Below are 18,656 nucleotides of genomic sequence, written 5' to 3' on the forward strand. Positions count from 1 at the left end.
ACCTACATTTTCATCCCACTTTCTTTTTCCACTGCTAGACACAAGTGTTCAGACTTACTTTGCCATGAGTGTTGAGTGTTGAAAGAGCTGCATCCAACATGCACTTCCTCACTTCAGGACTGCGATCATTCAGGGCATCTGGTACAAAAAACTGAAAGAGAGGCTTCACCTGAAAGCTGTCCAGATGCTGTGAGAGCTTGTTGAGGGCCAAAGCTATGCCACACCTGCAAAGACAGTGAGCTTGTGAGCTTACTGACTTCTGACAGCATTTGCTTTGCTATCAGTAGTACACTCCAAAAACCTGCAAGAGAAAGCCACTACAAAACTGAAGTGCTTCAGCATGGCCAACCTATGTGCATTTCATTACAAAACCCCATGCTGCAGGCTCCACAAAGGACAACAATCCTTCAGCCATATAATGACTTTTGTCTTGATTAATCATTACAGATACTTTGACCAACAAGGACTGACATCAGGATCACTTCATCTACTGCTTTACAACAAGGCATAACAGCACTAAAGAGAAGATTAGGTTAAGACAGGTGATGAACAAGATGATCCCCAATTAAACCTGTACAGGGCATACAAGCAGGCAAAAAAGTAATTATCCAAACTGGAATTAGTCCAGCTCATTAAGGCTCGAGCTGCTGCTCCTGAAACAATCAATTGCCCATTGGAGGTAGAAATACAGTAAGATAAGACAAAAATCAGACAGCATGAGAGGGGAAGATTCTGCTCTTATCTGAAGGACACAGAAGATGGTATCCAATACTTGGATGGAACTGACAGCATTTCACCTTGGCCTGCACAGCCTAAGTGAGGGGCACAAATATTCTCTATCAGAAGGAAGCATGGAACCAACAAGTCAATACAAGCACATACAATTTGTTCCTTTGACATTCCCTTATTTCTCCACTGCCTGAACTTCCAAATAAAAATCTGGGACATCTCATTTGGATGCACAGGGAGTGATGAGATCAAGCTGGAGATGACTGTACCTTGCTTCCCACTGGTCAGGTGGTGATTCAGATATCACTCGTCCCAAAGCATCCAGAACTGGAGGTGGCCTCTGCAAGGCAAAAACAATTTTCCAATTTTTGTGGAAGGACACATATGCATAGAACACTGTCAGCCATACCTGCAAAGCCAGTTTATAGTACTGCATAGAGGTGTGGCAGAACTCACAGAAGAGCATGGTATGAGAGCTAGCTTAAGCCCAAAAAGACTCCAACTGACCCTGCTCTGCCACAGTCTTTCTGCATCACCTCAGGCACATGTATACCACCTGTTCAGTGGTGCCATTACTGCCTGGTGAGGATCAAGACAATTAAGTCTGTGATAAGCAAGCACAGAGCAGCAGCAGGCTTCATGCGCATCCTCAAGACAGACAAGAGGAAAAGTGATTAACAAAAGTTAAAATATAGAGCAAGCTTGTGCCTTTCAACCCCACAGGACTTACGTAGAGCTTTTCTTGGTAGATCTCTGTAAGTTTATTCATGACCTTTGCTGCCTGTTTTCGATATTGAGCTACAGCTCTGGAAAGAGCTTCAGCACCTGCTTGTCGCACTGCCTCTTCATGGTAGATGACATCTTTGATCAGCAGAGAACAGAGGTCAGGCTGCAGCTCCAGACCCATGGAATCCCACAACCTGCAGCACACACACAGAAGTGATGGATCCCTCTTCAGCAAGAGAAACTATTACTAGGTGTAAGTATCAGGGTCATCTAAGGCTGCCCTCCACCTGTGGGCAGCAGAGCCCCTGCCAGTGGAGCTCCACAAGGTGAGGAGAGGAGAGGTCCCCTTACAATCCAGTCAGGTAGGAGGGACTCTTACATGTCTGCCAGATTCTGAATCTCATCTTCCACATCAAACTTCACAACCCAAAGGCGACGCAGCAGATTCAGTCCATTCTTTTCATCTCTGTCTGGGGTTGGCAGAACCATCTGTAGCTCCATCAGTCCCTGAATTAGTTTACAGGAGAATCAGTACAAGGATCTGATTTTAGAAACAGATACCTAAAGACACTATGATAAGTCATTCTTTTAGTGGTTGGATCTGTCAAAATTCACATTTTGCTTGTGCAGAACACTACCAGTGTTTATCAAGGACTGCCCTGCTAATAGGTGAGATGGGGAAAATCAAGAGCAGGACTCCCTGTGCAGGTTGCAGAGGCAGTTAGGCACCCACTTGGGTGCTGATGACTGTAACCTCTGAGAAGAATAATTCAAGTGAGTTAAGCTGAAATTTGTTCCACAGCAAAGAAAACAAAGACCCCTGGCTTTTTAGTTTCTTTGTTTATGTTCTCAGAAGCAACTAAGCCTGAAGTTTTCCAAAGACACGGGGTCTAATATAGACATAGTAATTTTTTCACAGCTCTCTATAAGACTAAGCTCTATGCAATTGTAAATAGGTGTTAAATTCATGCAATTACACCTGTTTCAGTGGGAGCATGGGTACACCCAGGATGCTCTTTTTTGCATGATAAATCTAGCACAGAGCATTACACTTGGAGCATTATTATTCAGTAGCTACTGCCTCCTCCTGCAGGCACACTGCCCAAAGACTGGCATCACAGCTAAAGCCTTTCCTCATCAGTGCTGGAGAAAATTAACTTCTTAAAAAATTAAGGAACTTATTGTGACCCTGAACAATTCCCACCTACCCTGAGAGCTGCATCTCGGACATTCATGCATGGAGACTGCAGGGCCTGAAGTAACACATCAATCTCCTCCTGTTCTGCATAGGCACAGCCATTCTTCCCACTGCTGCTTGTGCACAGGGTGGTCAGTGCATTGGAAGCCAACACCTAAAATGCCATGAGGAAGGATGAGAGATTCTATTGCTGCCTTCTGCTTCTGTGCATTTGGTCAAAGCAAACACAGGGTGGGGGTTGAGGATGAATAAACACTTAGGGGAGTGGCAGCTAAAGTTGCTTGACAGAGAGAAGGAATAAGGTGTTACTGATGGAAGCTGAAGAATACGTTTGGTGAAAAAAAAAACACAGGAAAAAAGATACAGGCACTTCTATCCTAAGAACAATACCATAAACATAGGATAAAATTGGTAACATATAAACCATCAGTCTCAAAGACTTAAAGCAGGTGGGTGTACCTCCTCAGTTAGGTGCTGATGAAACTTAGGCAGAATCCTGACTATGGTTATAAAGCCAAGGACTCACCTGTAACCGTGGAGAACCTGTTCCAATCACCTGGGTCAGCAGAACCAGCATGTCTCTCCGGGGCAGCAACTCTGGGCCATTCTGAAAGGTTGGGGGGAAAAAGACAGAGAGAGGAGAAAAAGCCTTATGTCTTCTGACTCCAAAGTACCTCACCTGTGTGTGACATTCCTTGTAAAAATCACAAGAAAAAAAAGGGACAGGTAACCTTACAGAAAGGAATCTTAAATTTTTAACTTGCAGAATTAATTTTGGTTTGTGCAGTTTACACACTGCTATTTTATTACCTGAACAACTGCTGAAGTCATCTGATACCCCCAAGCTCTCACCTCATCCACCAGCAAAGCATGGCCATTTGCTGATGATCTCAGCTGAGCATGGACTGTGAGGATCTGCAGAATCTTGACCAGAAACTCCTCCTTGTCTTCACTGTCATGAGGTGTGTCAGTCATAACAGTCTTTAGGAGAGGAAAGACTAAGGAAAACGCTGGAGCTGATAAGGGGCCAGCACCTGTGAAAAGGAAATCCTGTGAGCACAGCTGATCTTTGTCTTGCTTGTAAGTGCAGCAAAAAGGACACAGCCAGCTTGTGGATATGGCCAAGCCTATGTACAAACATGCTCAGTGACCTTAAGTATCTCTGTGTTCCTACAAACACCAGGTCTAAGAACACTGTCTCATCTTGGGGGTTGGACTAGATGATCTTTCGAGGTCCCTTCCAACCCCTATGATTCTATGATCTGTATCTGGACTTACCCCACACAAAGTTCAGCCTTTTCAAAGCAGCTACAGTGTGGCTTTAGGGTCTTTTCCAACTTAATGATTCTAAGATTCCACCTGATATTGCTGTTGCTTGCTACCTAAATGAGCTGGCTTTAATTAAATTAGGATTCCAAATAACATCCAATGCTTCCAACAGTGCAAAAAAACACACTGTAAATTAAATTGAAACAATTCAATGGTTTAAAATAGACAGAAAGGCAAAGCTGAAGGTTTTGTCTATCCTGGAAATACTTGTGGGCAAGGGGAAAATGGGACACAAAATCAAGTCCATCACACAACCCCTGTTGAGATATAATCCATTATTTCAAGTGCATTAAGACTGTGTGTACACTGAGAATGAAAATTCATTAAAAATTTTTAAAAAAAAATTTTACTTCTGAGCAGGAGAATACATACAGGGATCTGATACAATTTAACTGAACCACTGTTAAAGTACATTTGTCCCACAGTAGGTGTCCATTTGCCAGCTCTATTTCCTTTAACCTAGCTAACCTGTCATTCCAGTCTCAATTCTGATGCAAATCTCCTCCCCTCCCCTGAAAAAAATAAAGCTTTTGGATTCCTATTGTTAAAGATTTTAATCCTTTCTTCTCACAGGGCCTTGGCTATGGGACTTAACAAATGCTTCTTCCAGTCCTCTTAGTTAGTCCAGTTAAACTTCAACCACTAGACACCCAGGGAAAATGTCTGTGTAGAGATCACCAGATTTTAAATTTCTAACAGGTAGATGAAGAGCACTGCAGATACAACACTGCAGTATTAGTCAGCTTATATAGGGCACAGATACAGCAATAGGAGTTCAAAGGAGAAATATTAAATAGCAAATAACACTGTGAGCTCCTTACTATTTATCATGAATAGCTTAGGTAAAATCCCCTCCATTTCTGATGTGGGATTTTTTTCTCTGTTTGCTCGAGATCCATTTGCTTTTATGCTTGCTTTTTCTTTTTTTTTTTTTTAAATCACTGGCCAGATATTTTTAAGCTTAAGAAGCTGTGCCTCTCTATGCAGAAGAAGGAAGAAAGCTTTATCAGAGAAGATAAATTCTCTATTAGCACAGTAGTTGGTATCAACCAATAGGAAAAGATGACAAAAAACATTTAGACATTTCAGTAATGTTAGCATCCACATTATAATGAGCTACAGTCTCCCCTAGGCTACATGATAACCTAAGAAACTACCCTCTACTAACTAATACTGCAACACTGGACTCCAAGGAACTTTAAAAATGAGGAAAAATTGCTGGGGAATATAACATGACTTGTCCATAAAGTGTTACAGAACTTACTTCCTCTTGCTGGAGAAGTGAGAAAAAAGATAATCAGATATTAATTTAATATTCATTTAACTGCTGGAAATACTGAAGGAAGAGGGTTGAAAATACTTACACTACTTTCAGGAAATAAGCCTGAACATGGATTCAAGTGTTAGTGAACTTGCAATCATTATGGAAATAATGTACATAGTGGAGGCACTGAAATTTCACCAAGATGTTCAGCACTTGAATTTTAACTCAGATTATGTTCTTGCACTGTATAGATACTGGTGCTTCCCTTCATGCTACAGAGTGGGAAAGAACTGCTGCTTCTAAAACCATGCCAGAATAAAATATTCATGAACTGCAGCACTACATAGCAAACAAGCAGAGGCCACAGGCACTTCACTGCTGAGATCACAGATAACAAGCAATTGTTTTGTCTTTCCACTTAGTCTCACTGAATCACTCATGCTAAGTGATGTTGAAAGGTAGAAACTTGTCCTTGGCAAAGATGAGCCTTAATCTAACTACTGTTATTTCTGTATGAACCATTTTAAGAAAAGATACTGTTATTCCATTTCTACTTTTCCCATATGTGTTACTCATTTCTACTACTGCCACTACAAAAAAAACCCTTAGTTTTTCCTGTCAATGAAGACTTACCTGATTAAAAAAAGAAAACAAACAAACAAACAAAACAAAACAAAACAAAAAAACCCATGACAAACATTACACAAACCAGCAAACCCAGTTACTGGTTGGGGGGTGGCTCTCAGAGGTATCTACAATACTTTTTACCTGGCTCTCCCTTGCCTGTTCGGCTAGGAATGGTATGAGCATGCAGCAAGCTAATAACTCTGTTCAGAGCAGTAGGCAGCTCTTCCTGACACCAGGATTCATCCAATTCACATTCTGGTTTCATCAGGCGCAAGGTCACGTGGCTCACTAAAGTACCTGGTATGAAAGAATAAAGAGTCCATAAGAGGACTAAACCCAAACATTTCTTGATAGAAAAATCCCCAGGTCCCATCATGACCAACTGCTTCTCAGAGCTGGTCACAATGACCAGACAACTCCTTGTCTTTGGGCCCAGTCCTATGCAGCAGCAGGGATGATGCAGTTATCTCCCTAAGCACTGTTTCAGAGTGGTTTTTCTTCTTGGCTGTCAATGATCTATGCCTTGTAGAAGCAAAGATTTCCACCACCCCACCATAAAAAAAAAAATTTTGCATCTTGCTGTTAAATAGCAACTGCAAGTACCAACCAAAGGTTTTCAGTCGAGCAGGCATGACACAGGAAGCTAAGGAAAGAAAAGGCTTCTTAATCCTTGGAGCAGCCAAAGGTGATCGAAAAAGTGGCAAGAAGGAACTGATGAGACCAGGAACGTATTGAGTTAGACCAGGAGGCTTTCTCTTTATAACAGCATCCAGGAGTCCTAGGGCTGTTTCCAGCTCATGATCAAGCTGTAAGAGACACAATTCAATATTATATCTAATTGCTAATGAACAAATCAAAGAGGCTATTGCCAAATACTCTGTGCTACTCCATTTTCCTTTTATCAAAATTATTTGGGTCATGGTAGCTGCAGAGCTGGCAGAAAACCCCATGAAAACTTACCTCCTTCAGCCTTTTTCTTATCTGAGACTCCCTTTCCAGCTGTGCATGCATCAGCTCCTTCTGCTTGCTAGTCAATTGCACCTCATCCTTTATTCCTTTCTTCTTCTTTATTTCCTGCAGTAGAGAGCCATGGACATTATTAACCAGGAGCTATTAACACCATCTCAACTAGACAGAAGAGAAAGTTGAACACACTGGGGGGGAGGGTTCACAATCTATTTTTAAAACAGAATAAAAATATTCTTCCAAGCCTATCAATCTTAAGTGAAGACACAAAAGGGAAATCAGAGGGTTAATAACATTTTCGTGTCCTGTTAGCAGCATGACATCAGTTTCTCACAGGCTTAGGTCGGTCACAAATTATTTGATACCATTAGAAAGATCTGTCTCGTTCTTTCTACAGTGGATGGGCATGTCATCCTCCCCAGAGCAAACAGAAGTAATCTTTAATAAAAGAATGCTCCAGCCACCCTGGTATGTTGTCTTCCTTTGACCAAACTCTTCCAGCCCACCTACACCCATTACTCTGGACAGGCTGAACAGAACCCTCTACAAGAGGGAAGCACCTATTTAACAACACTTACTGAAAAAGTGACATGAAATACACTGAACAAAAGATGAAGAAAAAAACCAGACATTAGCAACCAGTAAGCACACTCACAAACAAACAGCATTCTACCTAAATTGATACAAATACATATAAAAGAGAAAAGAAACTGATACAAGAGAAGACAAGATTTAGGTATTCAAAGAAGTTCAGAGAATCTTTCCCAACAGTGTCCACACACATGCCAGAAGCCAGGGAACAAAAGATGAGATAGTAGTGAAGATCCTGACATCAGGTTGGCTTTCCTGTCCAATCAACTCACCTCCTTCAGCTCTAGTTCAATTATTTGCTCCTTAAAGGAGTAAGCTTTGTTCTCCCTCTTCATGTTAGCCTTTTTCATACTATCTTGTTGAGCACTGAGAAGGAAAAACAGAAAATAGAATCAGCACTGCTCTAGACTAATACCTAGACCCACAAATCCCTCAAATTCCTGTCCAGAAAGAGCATCTGAAAAACTCACCAGCTGATAAAGTCTTACCTCTGTATTATAGACTTGTCATACAGTTCTCCCTCTGGTGTCTTCATGATGGCAAATTCCTCTCTAGTAACCTGGCACAGAGCTGGATTCTCCATTGATGCTGAGATAGTCCTGATGAGCTGTGGGAGCACTCTACCAGGTGACAGCAGAGAGAGAGATCCCACTGCATTCATAGATGACTATCAAGAAAACAAAGGAAAAAACAGTAGCAGGATTCCATGAAGTTGTCTCAAAAAGCATTCCCTGTTGAGGCAGTTCATGTTCTGTTCTAATTCCTAATTCTTTGTTGAGCAGGTACTTGAGTCTTTTCTAGAATTCTACTCAGTTGCTGGCAAGCACTCTTTCCCCCTTAAATCCCATCTCCTGCTCACTACAGACATTCTCTCTGAGCCTGCCTGTTCCCCACTTTTTAGACAGATCTCCTTCTTTATAGTCCAATTGGTACTTCTCCAGAAAACTCTTCTGTTCCTAAGCATCGCCCAAAATCAACACAAGAAAAGCAAAAGCTTATCACCTGGCTCTCTGGAGTGTAGGCAGTGATCCTGGGTAATATAACATCCAGGTGTTTGGTAATGAAGTCTTTGGGATCTATCTTCATCTTGATGAGCAGGGCTGGCCAAAGCCCTGGCTGCACTGCCACTAGCACGAAGAATAAATGAGCATAAGTATGAAGAAGAATGCTGACACAATGAAACTAAAAAGTAAGGCAAAGAACCCACACACTGGCCATGACAGTGGTCTCACCCCTTCACTTACCAACAGATGGGTGATGGCTCACCAGGAGCATCTCCAGAGCCAGCCTTTCTGGCTCAAAGGAATCCACATCAAGCCCTGCCACACTGGAGATGACACAGAGTGCTTCATGAAGGACACGGGGAGGCACATAGGTCTTTCCTACCTCCGACAGCTCTCCTGACTCCATCACCAGAACTTCATGAGGCAGAATCTGAGGGGACAACTTGTCATTACAACCTCACATGAAGCCTTCCTGAGCCCTAAGCACACTTCCCCACAGTAACAACATACTGAATACCAACAATCAGTTCCCTCTGTCAGCACCAAAAATGTGAGCTTCCCAAAGGGAAGAAGGGCTACAGGGTAACGGTGGAACTGAAGCAGAGATGGCAGTGACAGAAAGCCTGGGAATGGAGGTCTATACCAGATTTTGCAAACAGGGCTAAAATAAAACTAAAATGATAATTTTCAGCAAAGAGAACTTAGGAAAAGGTTGAACCAGCTGGATGGCAACAGACTGATCAACTTCTGCAATCTATTTTTACCCAGTACGTTTACAAAAATACCCTGTTCAGGCAGTATCTGTGACAAGGGAAGACTATTTACAAAGTCCCAGCCTTGGTACCTAATTAATGCAACTTAATCTATCATACAACTTGACATTGTGCTGCACTCTGTGTTTCCTTTTCATTTCCTTTTTTTTTAGATATAATAGTTTATTATAAAGTATTTCTATTACGTTTATATAAATTGGCAGCCAGAGCTATAACTCAGGGCCAAGCAACCAGGATACAAAGAAAGGAACTAAGCACTTGATCTTCCAGCAGGGATTAAATTTGGATTAAAATAATAGGACACTGAAAACTGCAGCTTCCTCCCAAGATAATTTTGAATGTCTTCTGTGTATATAAGGAAGACTTGGCACACCACAGACACTGATACAGTAATATAATGCAATCTAGTAATAAATGGCATTCAAGAAGATCATACAGCTGGAACTGAATCATCATCAGTTTATGTCAACACCAGTAGGGAGATGACTGGCAGCGTACAAAAAACTGGCTAAATAGAGACCAGGCTGCTTGACTACTCACCTTATGAGAACTGAGAACTGTTTTCAGCTCCTCCAAGAGCCCATAAGCCAGTTTGTACCCTCCCAAAGAGGACAAGAGCTTCTTAACTGTTTGATGGGCCTGCCTTCGCACATGCCAGGTCCGACTCAGGAGTACTGCAACAAGGGCACGGTGATACTGCCTGAGAACAGACCAATAAACAGGTTTAGCAAGGGAGGCAGCTCTGCACACCAACTGGACACAAAAGCACAGGGAGTTCATCACTTTGTGCAGAGCCCCAGGCCCAGTCAGATGCAGGGGTCAGACACAGGGTGGGAGGGAGAGCAGTTTACGTACTGAACTTTACTTTCAGGCAGCCGCTGTGCGTGATCCAAGAGGAGGCGTTCTGTCAGCTGCAGAACTGTACACATTGCTGTGGGAAAAGACAAATATTTAAAATAGCATGAGACTTCATCCGGAAACTATTTATTTTATTTTTTTAACCTGAAAACAAACAAACAGCAAGCGGGACACATTAAAGCAGCAACCCAAACTAAGCCTCTATATAATCTTCTCAGTGAAGCTAGAGACAAATCCTATTCAGATCTGCCAAAACTGGAAACAGAACCATGACTTCAGAGAAATGTTGTGAGCTGGATCTCCACAGAGTTCTCCTGATCCCTACGTGTGACTTATTTTTGGCTAAGTCAACAGAAGAATCCAAACAATAAACACAGTGATCCTTGCATCAATTCTGCCAATCCCTGAGCACTGTCAAAACTTCTTCGGTGACAATAAAATGTATGAACTCACACACAAGTGCACAGCACTACTTGAACAGCAGCCTTGGTATTTACTCCTGAGCTTCAGTGAGGCCCTTTGGGTTCTGTATCAAAGCTCAACCACATCTCAAAAGCAGAAGCAGAAAGCCCTGGACATGGGTTTGGGTAATAACCTGTGTTGTACAGGGGACTTTTGACACTCAAGGCATCAGACAATGTGGGGATGTTCAGCATCTCAGCTGGATGGTTTTGCTTAAATAACCAATAACAAATCATGACAATATTTACTCTCAAAATATCAGTACTAGTTTTTGAAACTAATTAGCAAAGGGAGCAGTATAAAGTTTTCCAAGTCGCACTGTTTCAGGATATTTGCAGATTTGGGAAAGGAAATGAATGGATATAAACAATGCCTTCAGGAAACAGGGATCATGTCAAGCAAAGAAGAAATTCTGTTCTTTCCCATTAAGAAAACTTCATGTCTTCAAAGCTTTACACAAAAGATAAATAAGTTCTTCTCAGAGAGATGATTAATGAACTCATTTTCAGAACTTTCAGTTTTAAATGTCATCAGTAGTGGTTTCTGATGGGTACATTGCATTATTTTTTTTTCAGTTATTCTTTAAATACAAGAGAACAAGACAGAGCATAGATAGACTAATTTATAACACAATTGATCTCCTACCTTTATTACCCTTCACCCATATATCTTAAGATTTTCACCTACATGTTTTCTTCTCCAGCCTTGTTTTACTTTTCCCCTTCTTCTTAATTTTAGGCTTCTCCATGTCCCTTAGATTGACTGCAAATATTTACCTACCCTCTGGGACACCCCACAGACACTTTTCATATTGGAAATACTTTTACAGAATATAGAGATATGGAATAATAAATGTTTGATAACTCAGGCTCATTAGAAATAAATTAATTGTGGAACTTAGACTACAATTCATCTAGATTTTTCGTTTTTCATTTTATTCTGAAACTGGATCCTCCAAGGGTCACAGCACAATAGTTCTTATAAGCACTAAGTTATAGACTTAACCAGATACGCAGTGACTGACAATTTACCTTCCTCTGATGCAGACTGCAAGAATTTCTCAGATGTAAAAATTTGCTTTTTGTCATCCAGAATCAGCTGCCAGAAACCACTCATCTTAGACTCTGATGGGAAAAGAACAGATGTCTATCAAAAACATTTCAAAATAACTCAGAACTCACCATCATACATAAAATACAGAAGAATACCACTTCTTAAAATCACTCGTTACTTTTAGCCTTACTTGTCTTCAATTATAAAGCCTTTCATCTCTCTCATTCACAACTATCAGCATGCCCAAAAAACACCTGCTGAAAAAAAAATTACTTCTCTGATTTACACTTACAAAATGTAAGGTGTTTCACCTTAATCTTTGCCAGGATAATCCTTCCTAAAAAAGAAGGTAACGAGGAAACCGTTGTGTTGCTTTTGACAGACAGAATACACCTGGATTTTGCATTCTGGCAGATAAATGAACTCAGTTCTTATAATATTCCCTAATTGAAGACAGAATTCCAGTCCCCACACTTTTCAAAGATGGTTTGTAAAAATATGACAAAAACAACAAGCAAGAAGTAATTTTAATGCATTAGTCCAATCTTAGCCTGTAAGGTGAGGGTGAATGTCCTCTGCCAGAATAAAGAGCAATACTGCCCTAAGGGATTAGAAGCTGAAATCTGCAAAGCCACAGAAGAGCAAGAATTCTTCACTGACATAACAGAGAGATGGAAATAAATCCTACCCTGGCTTGCAAAAGGGCAATGATTCTCTTTGCAGAAACAATACACAGATTAAGTAATATTATCTCATGCATATTGTCAAGAAAAGGTGTTATTTAACCCTCAGAATTTGTTTACACTGGATTGATTCTACTGGATGTTTGTGACCTTACCAGCTTGTCCTTCAATTACAGACATCCTGCAGATCAACAAAGCTGCAGCAACTGCTTCAGTTACCAGGGGAACCTGAGTACTTTGGGATGCTGCTTTCTCTACTGTCTGGATCAGCATTGGCAGTAACTCCATTCCCTGTAATAAGGTGTCACCTGAGGAGACAGAAAGAGACAAGTTACAAAAACAACACAGTCCTTCACACTTTCACCACAAGGGTTTCAATAGTTACTCTGTTGTCATGAGCCATGGAAACAAACCAGACACACACTGGGAACACTATGAAATGTCCCAGAATATTTGCCAATCACTACTATCCTTAAACTTCAGCTATGAAAAGCTAGAGGATAACCACTTCAGTTCCTCACAGACAAAATAATCCCACCTCAATAAAAGCTTCTGTTCATGAGATGCAAAAGATAATGCTAATTCAGCTACATTAAAGGAACTGGCTCAATTCTCAGGAAGCCTGACTTCAAACATTATGTTTCCCTAAGAGAGTGAAAGTAAATTCCTGGCAAGCTACAACCATCTGTTCCACTTCAAACATTCACAAGTCAAGGATTCCCACTGGTCTGCAACCCTCACTTCCATGGAAACTGAGCTATGGGTTCCTGGTATTTGCACAAGCAACATCTCACATACAATACTGAAAAAGGAAACAAAAGACCTTGTGATTTGCTAAGTATTCAGAGGTAGTGTTTTTTCTTTAAACTTGTTAAGAGTAGAATCTCTGCTTTATGTCCCAGTTGGCTGCCTCAGTGGGTGGGCCAAAGCAGGGATACTGAGAATTGCAGTGCTGAGTAAATTATTTTGGAATATGAATGTCTTGGGCCCCAATCCCTTAAACAGCTGCACATGTCACATACAAGTAAAACCCCCTGCCTGTGGCAAGTGTGAGCAGCTTCAGGTTTTGCCATACTGATACCTCTAAAAGGACCAGCATCCTGCAACATCTAAGCAGTTTCAGAGTTGTTTCTTCAGCCCTGTGACAGCACAGAAATTCCTGGTAGCCACAGTATAAAAATGTAAAATTATGATTACACTCTTATCCACATGGAGAAAGTGATGGCTGATGCATTGTATCTGGTAAAACAGATTGAGTTATTGACTTCTTAAGCAAATGGATAGCATCCTTTTGATGCACAGTGCATGGATGAGAAAGGGAGATCTCACGTTCAGGCATCAGACTGATCAGCTGCTGACCCATGGATGAAATGCTGAAGTCAGAGCAAAGGACCAACGGGCAAATCTCAAAAGGATTGCCAGAACTTTAGAACTTCTGAGGATCTTAATATTAAACACATTATTTTTAGGGTGTGTTTGGTTTTTTTTTAAAAAAGCTTCTGAGAAACAAAGCCACAGACCAGGATCCCCGTGCTGCTGGGTGATATGTAAACCAAAAGCATAGTCCCTGAGATAACGTACAATTTAAGTATAAGACAAAAATAAGACAAAAATATGAAAAGACATATGATGGGCAGTGGGGGTATATGAAAAGACATCATGATGGCCAGTGATTCTAGTTATACAAGGAGACAAACCATTGTTAGAGGCTTGAAGGAAAAAAAGTTTAAAGAGAAATACAAAGGAGGCCAATGAACTACATTACAAATTCTTAATCCACACATCTACGTATTTACATCAGGAAGTACAACAGTTGATTACTCTTCTATTAAACCACACAGTCAAGAAAATTATTAATAGCTGCAGTTTTACCTTTGAAAGAGGCTAGCATGCACTGCAGATAGGCATGTCTCACAGCTGAAGTAGAGGTTTTGAGGCTGAAGGCTTTCTTTAGCCATTCTATCAGCTTCTTAGGAACTTCTGTGGTGAAGCGAACGCACCAAAGAGCCAGGACAGAGACTGCATGAACCAATGTGCCCTCATGGACTAGGAAGTAACAGAACTCATGTCAGTTCAGCACTTGCATAAAACACAGGAACACAGAACAGAAAGCAAGTAACAGCATCAAGAGGAGGCAGGAAAAGAGCACAAGAGACACAGCTTCTAAGAGACACAGCTCTGTCGCTCTGGGGCTGCTCATTAAAGCAGGGTTTTAATAATCCAACAGTTGAGAACCCACATTTATCCTGAATAACAGGCCATATGAAAATCCTGATCAAGAAAGCAGCTTAGCAAACTCAAGAATGGTCCCACCTTCTTGTTGCAGGAAAGGGATGAAAAGCTCAGCCATGGTTCCACTCAGAGCCTGGCTAGAGGACCCAGAAACCACGTGGTGACTAAGGCTGCCAATCCCTGAAAGGATGGAATTCTCTCATTAGTTCCCAAACTACCAGCACTTGCTGCAAAATCCAGAAACAATCAAGAACAACCCCTCACATGGCAATCCCTTCACAGACATCTCTTGTTGCTACAGCTGGATGTCACATCCAACGTGTCACATTCAACATGTCAAATCTTTTTCCTTGCATGGAACATTTTAGCCTTCCAGCCAATTACTTCCTTTGAACAGAAAGTCAAAAACAGGCATGTGGTATCCAACACCCTCTAGGACATTAACCACAGCCAATTTGGAATGACAGACAAGGCATCCTAAAGGCTTAAGTACAGATGCCTTTTGTTCAGTCTTTTGCTGCATCTCCTTCACCTCTTGTAGGATCCTCACCTGAAAGGACACTCATCTTCTGAGCAACAACTGTCAGCTTCCCTTCTGAGCCTGCCAACAGGAAGCAAATGGGTGATGTGCTTTATCAAAAATCTTCCCTAAAAATACAAAAGCTTCCCCATTATCCCCAATCCAGATTGAGACACCTCTACCATACAGGCAGCTGAAGGCAGCAGAAAATACAAGATACAAAGCTTCTTGAAGCTGGCAAACAACTTACTCACCCCCTAAGATGGCAAAAAGGTGCCTGCCCAGTGACTCCACAGCTGAAGGGTCACTACACTGCCGAGCCAAGTTCTTCAGTGCTACAACTGCTTCATCCATCAGCTGCACACTGTTGGATTTCAGATGACCTAGAAAATAATGTAAAAGATAAGAGCTCCTTACAACAAACAGCATTGAATCTGCAAGATAAGGACATTTCTTGACATGTGGCTTAACTTGACTTCTGGAACCATCATGTGAACTATCCCAGTTCAAAGTTACAGCATCACCCTCCCCCCCACATAAAACAACCTCTTCACCAGTAATCACACTGCTAGAGTACTGCCAGGAAGTTGGAAGAAAGCTTTTTTCTGATTTCATCACTCCCTCCAGAAGTCAGAGTACTTACTGGCCAGTCCTTTCACAATGTCTAGAGCATACTGGCTGAGATCCAGGTTCACAGATACAAGCAAGCAAGAGATCGCTGAAGACAGAAGAGATAACAGCATATTACATTTTCTTAAGTAACTGGTTTTAGAATTTTAATACACAGTTCACAGCAAGAGCAAACAGGGTCAGTAAGGAGTAGGAAGAAAAAACACTGAAATTGATTTCCGATGAACAGATTAATGCAGGATTATTCTTAGCACTCAGCTGTGAAATTCTCAGTGCAAACAGTAGCTATCACATACCCAGACACTTGGGATCACACATAAAATGCTGCTTCTCAACATCCAACTTTTAAATGCCAGACAATCCTGGTGCTTGCACTCACAGGACCAAAAAGATAGTCAAGAGAGACAGACACACTGCCCCAGTAACTCCAGAGCTCTAAGAACAACTGCTCACACATCCACTTGTGGATGGAACAATGCAGAGAGACAACAGACTCACTTTCAATTACGTTCTCAGGACTTCGTAGCAGGGATTTCTGCAGAGTTGGCAAAACTAAGTCCTTGAATTCAGCATGAGAAATGTACCAAAGGAGTGGGGAACAGCTGTCCTGCAAGGGGAATAAAGCACTCAGCACAGCCCTGGACACTGCACACAGGACAAAAGCACAAACAGCTCTGTGACAGGATGTCTCACCAGCACGTGCTTCTGAGGCTTTGTCTTGCTCATAAGGATGGTCTTCAAGTAGAAATCCAGAAGAGCACTCTGTGAACAACCACAATCACCAAATTACAGGCACATCATAAACCATACACAGCTCCCCACACACCAGCAGGAAGCCAAGCTTCACACCCCATCTCACCCCCCTCCAGAAGGCAGCCTGAGCCACTATGTAGAAACTCTGCTTCCATCCTCACTGGAGACAAAGAAGCAGAGGTCACTGCTCTGTGCTGTGCCCTTCAGCCCAACACTCAGAACACCCTGACAGTGAACTGCTGCCTTCCTACAAGAGGGGAGAAAGCAGAAATCTGCAGTGTTGGCCTTAGCCATAAATGCACACTAAAAGGTCATGCATCTGGCACCTCCTCTATAAACCTATCCCTGTGACTTTAGTCAGAAGTGCACAACTACTGAATTGACAGATAATGAAACCAGGAGCAGAAGCAAAGTACCTGACTCATTGTGAAATCTGTTTAGTATCCTTCTCCATGAGGTGAACTGACACTATTTACTAACAAAATTCCAGTATGTCAGATTTACCTTGTACCCTTTGACAATATCCATCTCTTTCTGGGCTGTGCAAAACTGTACAAGAAGTCCCAGCATTGCAGCATAACTCTGGTTTGGTTCAAGACCAAGGATGACAGATAGGTACTGATCCACCAGATCTTGGTTCTGAAGAGAAAAAGAGCAAGGCCCATTAACACAACAGAACCTAGAACAGCTACTGAAAACAGTCCCATGAGGTATACATCACCTCCTTCCACAGCCTGTTCAGCTTCTTCACAGCTCCATCCACTGCCTGCTTATGAGAACCTCCCAGGACTTCCAAAAGGAGCAAACACTGAACCTCCACCTGCCAAGGGAAACAGCCAAGAAAACCTTCATGGTCCTGCTTCTCAGAGAGCTCATATAAAATAAAGCATGTCAGGTGCCACGGATTAGCTGACTCTCTAGGTCTTGTAAGTTCTTCCAACAGACTGACATTGCTTTCAGCCCACGTGCACCACTTTGCAGAACAGCATAATACTTTTGGAAACCCTGACTTTGAAAACAGAAATTTGTGCTAGATTACATCTCTGCTTAAAACCTGTTCCAACCATATTCCAAGGTGTCATGAGCATGGTCACAGGTTCAGGTTGAGAAAAGAGAAAAGAAAGCAAAAAGCTACTTGACACTTTATGATAGAGCATCCCATACAAATATTTTAAGGGGAGGCACAAGGAATTCATGCCATGCTGCAGACTGCATCTTGAAGGCACCATCAGCATGCCCAGTCTAGAAACTCTGGGATGCACCATAGCATTTAGAGCAACTCTGTGGAGGTGCAAGACTGCCCCCCTCTCGTGCTTTCTCCAGTGGAAGAGGAGGGATCAAAATACACCAGAAAGCAAAAAGGACTGCAACATAAACTTGGATTTAACATGACACTATTGGTTACAGTCAGAATTATTTGCAATGTTTCAGCAACTTAAAACACATTAGAAATACTTAAGTCCTTGTCTCTAAAGGGATCTTTCTGCAAACAAAAAGAACCTACCAGTTTTTTCCATGTTTCTCCCTGTCTCTTGTCAGGTGTAGGAAAGACTGTGCGTACGAGCAGACATGTCCAGGAGAGTGCCAGCAGAGCTGCAGATCCACTGCTCTTACTGTTGTACAAACAGGAGAAGGAGGTAAATCTGCAGCTCTCAGTATGGAACTTACACCTGCTGGTCCTCAACACTGATCTCTGCCCAAGTCAGAACATCATCTTATAACAGGGCCAATTTTATCAGAGAAAAATACAGCTGATGCCTCAGCTGCTGGAGAAATAATTACTCCTCTTAAGCTATGTGTGCTACCTCCTCTTTAGTACTTAGAACTTCTGAATGGCACAAAAGAGGCTAAATTTTGCCTGCCTTCTTAGCAGAAGAAAGACCACTTCTGGATCTTCCAGTGCCATTACACAAATGAGCATTAAATACTTGTCTCAAGATTTCTCATCTGCTGCTGATCTTCATTGTCAGAGCTTTCCAGCCTTAGATCACCAAATCATTTCTCAGCTCACATTCCCTCCTGGCACATCACTTGGTTTTGATTTCTGCTAACTCTCACCTCCTCCCTCCACTCCAGGTAATGGCTCCCATCTTGCAGAACCCTCAGGATCCTCACCCCACTTTGATCTCTCCCTCAAAATGAAGGAACATGGAAAGTGTCCTTGCACACAAGGTGAGCGACAGTAACTGAGGGGTGAGTATCACATCACTGCAAGCCTTTAAATCAAGCCCAGATATTCCTCTGGAAGGTACATGTCT

General features: G+C 41.9%; 1 protein-coding gene across 2 annotated transcripts in view; it reads right to left on the reverse strand.

The window, feature by feature from the left end:
* GCN1 (GCN1 activator of EIF2AK4) overlaps positions 1-18,656 on the reverse strand; it is a 41,151-nt gene that overhangs the window by 18,446 nt on the left and 4,049 nt on the right. For both annotated transcript variants that reach the window (XR_011729702.1, XM_071763207.1), the window contains exons 5-32: positions 17,903-18,011; positions 17,120-17,218; positions 16,903-17,037; positions 16,339-16,407; positions 16,144-16,252; positions 15,659-15,733; positions 15,270-15,398; positions 15,046-15,096; positions 14,577-14,675; positions 14,136-14,309; positions 12,419-12,571; positions 11,559-11,651; positions 10,063-10,138; positions 9,748-9,907; positions 8,675-8,864; positions 8,433-8,557; positions 7,919-8,097; positions 7,703-7,796; positions 6,834-6,947; positions 6,481-6,679; positions 6,015-6,170; positions 3,506-3,687; positions 3,180-3,260; positions 2,664-2,807; positions 1,835-1,962; positions 1,460-1,649; positions 999-1,069; positions 59-224 (exon numbers count right to left, since the gene is read on the reverse strand). Coding sequence is in view for 1 of the 2 variants with exons in the window: in XM_071763207.1 (XP_071619308.1) it covers positions 59-224; positions 999-1,069; positions 1,460-1,649; positions 1,835-1,962; positions 2,664-2,807; positions 3,180-3,260; positions 3,506-3,687; positions 6,015-6,170; positions 6,481-6,679; positions 6,834-6,947; positions 7,703-7,796; positions 7,919-8,097; positions 8,433-8,557; positions 8,675-8,864; positions 9,748-9,907; positions 10,063-10,138; positions 11,559-11,651; positions 12,419-12,571; positions 14,136-14,309; positions 14,577-14,675; positions 15,046-15,096; positions 15,270-15,398; positions 15,659-15,733; positions 16,144-16,252; positions 16,339-16,407; positions 16,903-17,037; positions 17,120-17,218; positions 17,903-18,011 (3,550 nt within the window). In the remaining variant the exon portion in view is untranslated. The remainder of the gene's footprint in view (positions 1-58; positions 225-998; positions 1,070-1,459; positions 1,650-1,834; positions 1,963-2,663; positions 2,808-3,179; positions 3,261-3,505; positions 3,688-6,014; positions 6,171-6,480; positions 6,680-6,833; positions 6,948-7,702; positions 7,797-7,918; positions 8,098-8,432; positions 8,558-8,674; positions 8,865-9,747; positions 9,908-10,062; positions 10,139-11,558; positions 11,652-12,418; positions 12,572-14,135; positions 14,310-14,576; positions 14,676-15,045; positions 15,097-15,269; positions 15,399-15,658; positions 15,734-16,143; positions 16,253-16,338; positions 16,408-16,902; positions 17,038-17,119; positions 17,219-17,902; positions 18,012-18,656) is intronic.

This window comes from Heliangelus exortis, chromosome 19, assembly GCF_036169615.1.
Source record: "Heliangelus exortis chromosome 19, bHelExo1.hap1, whole genome shotgun sequence".
Lineage (NCBI taxonomy): Eukaryota > Metazoa > Chordata > Aves > Apodiformes > Trochilidae > Heliangelus > Heliangelus exortis.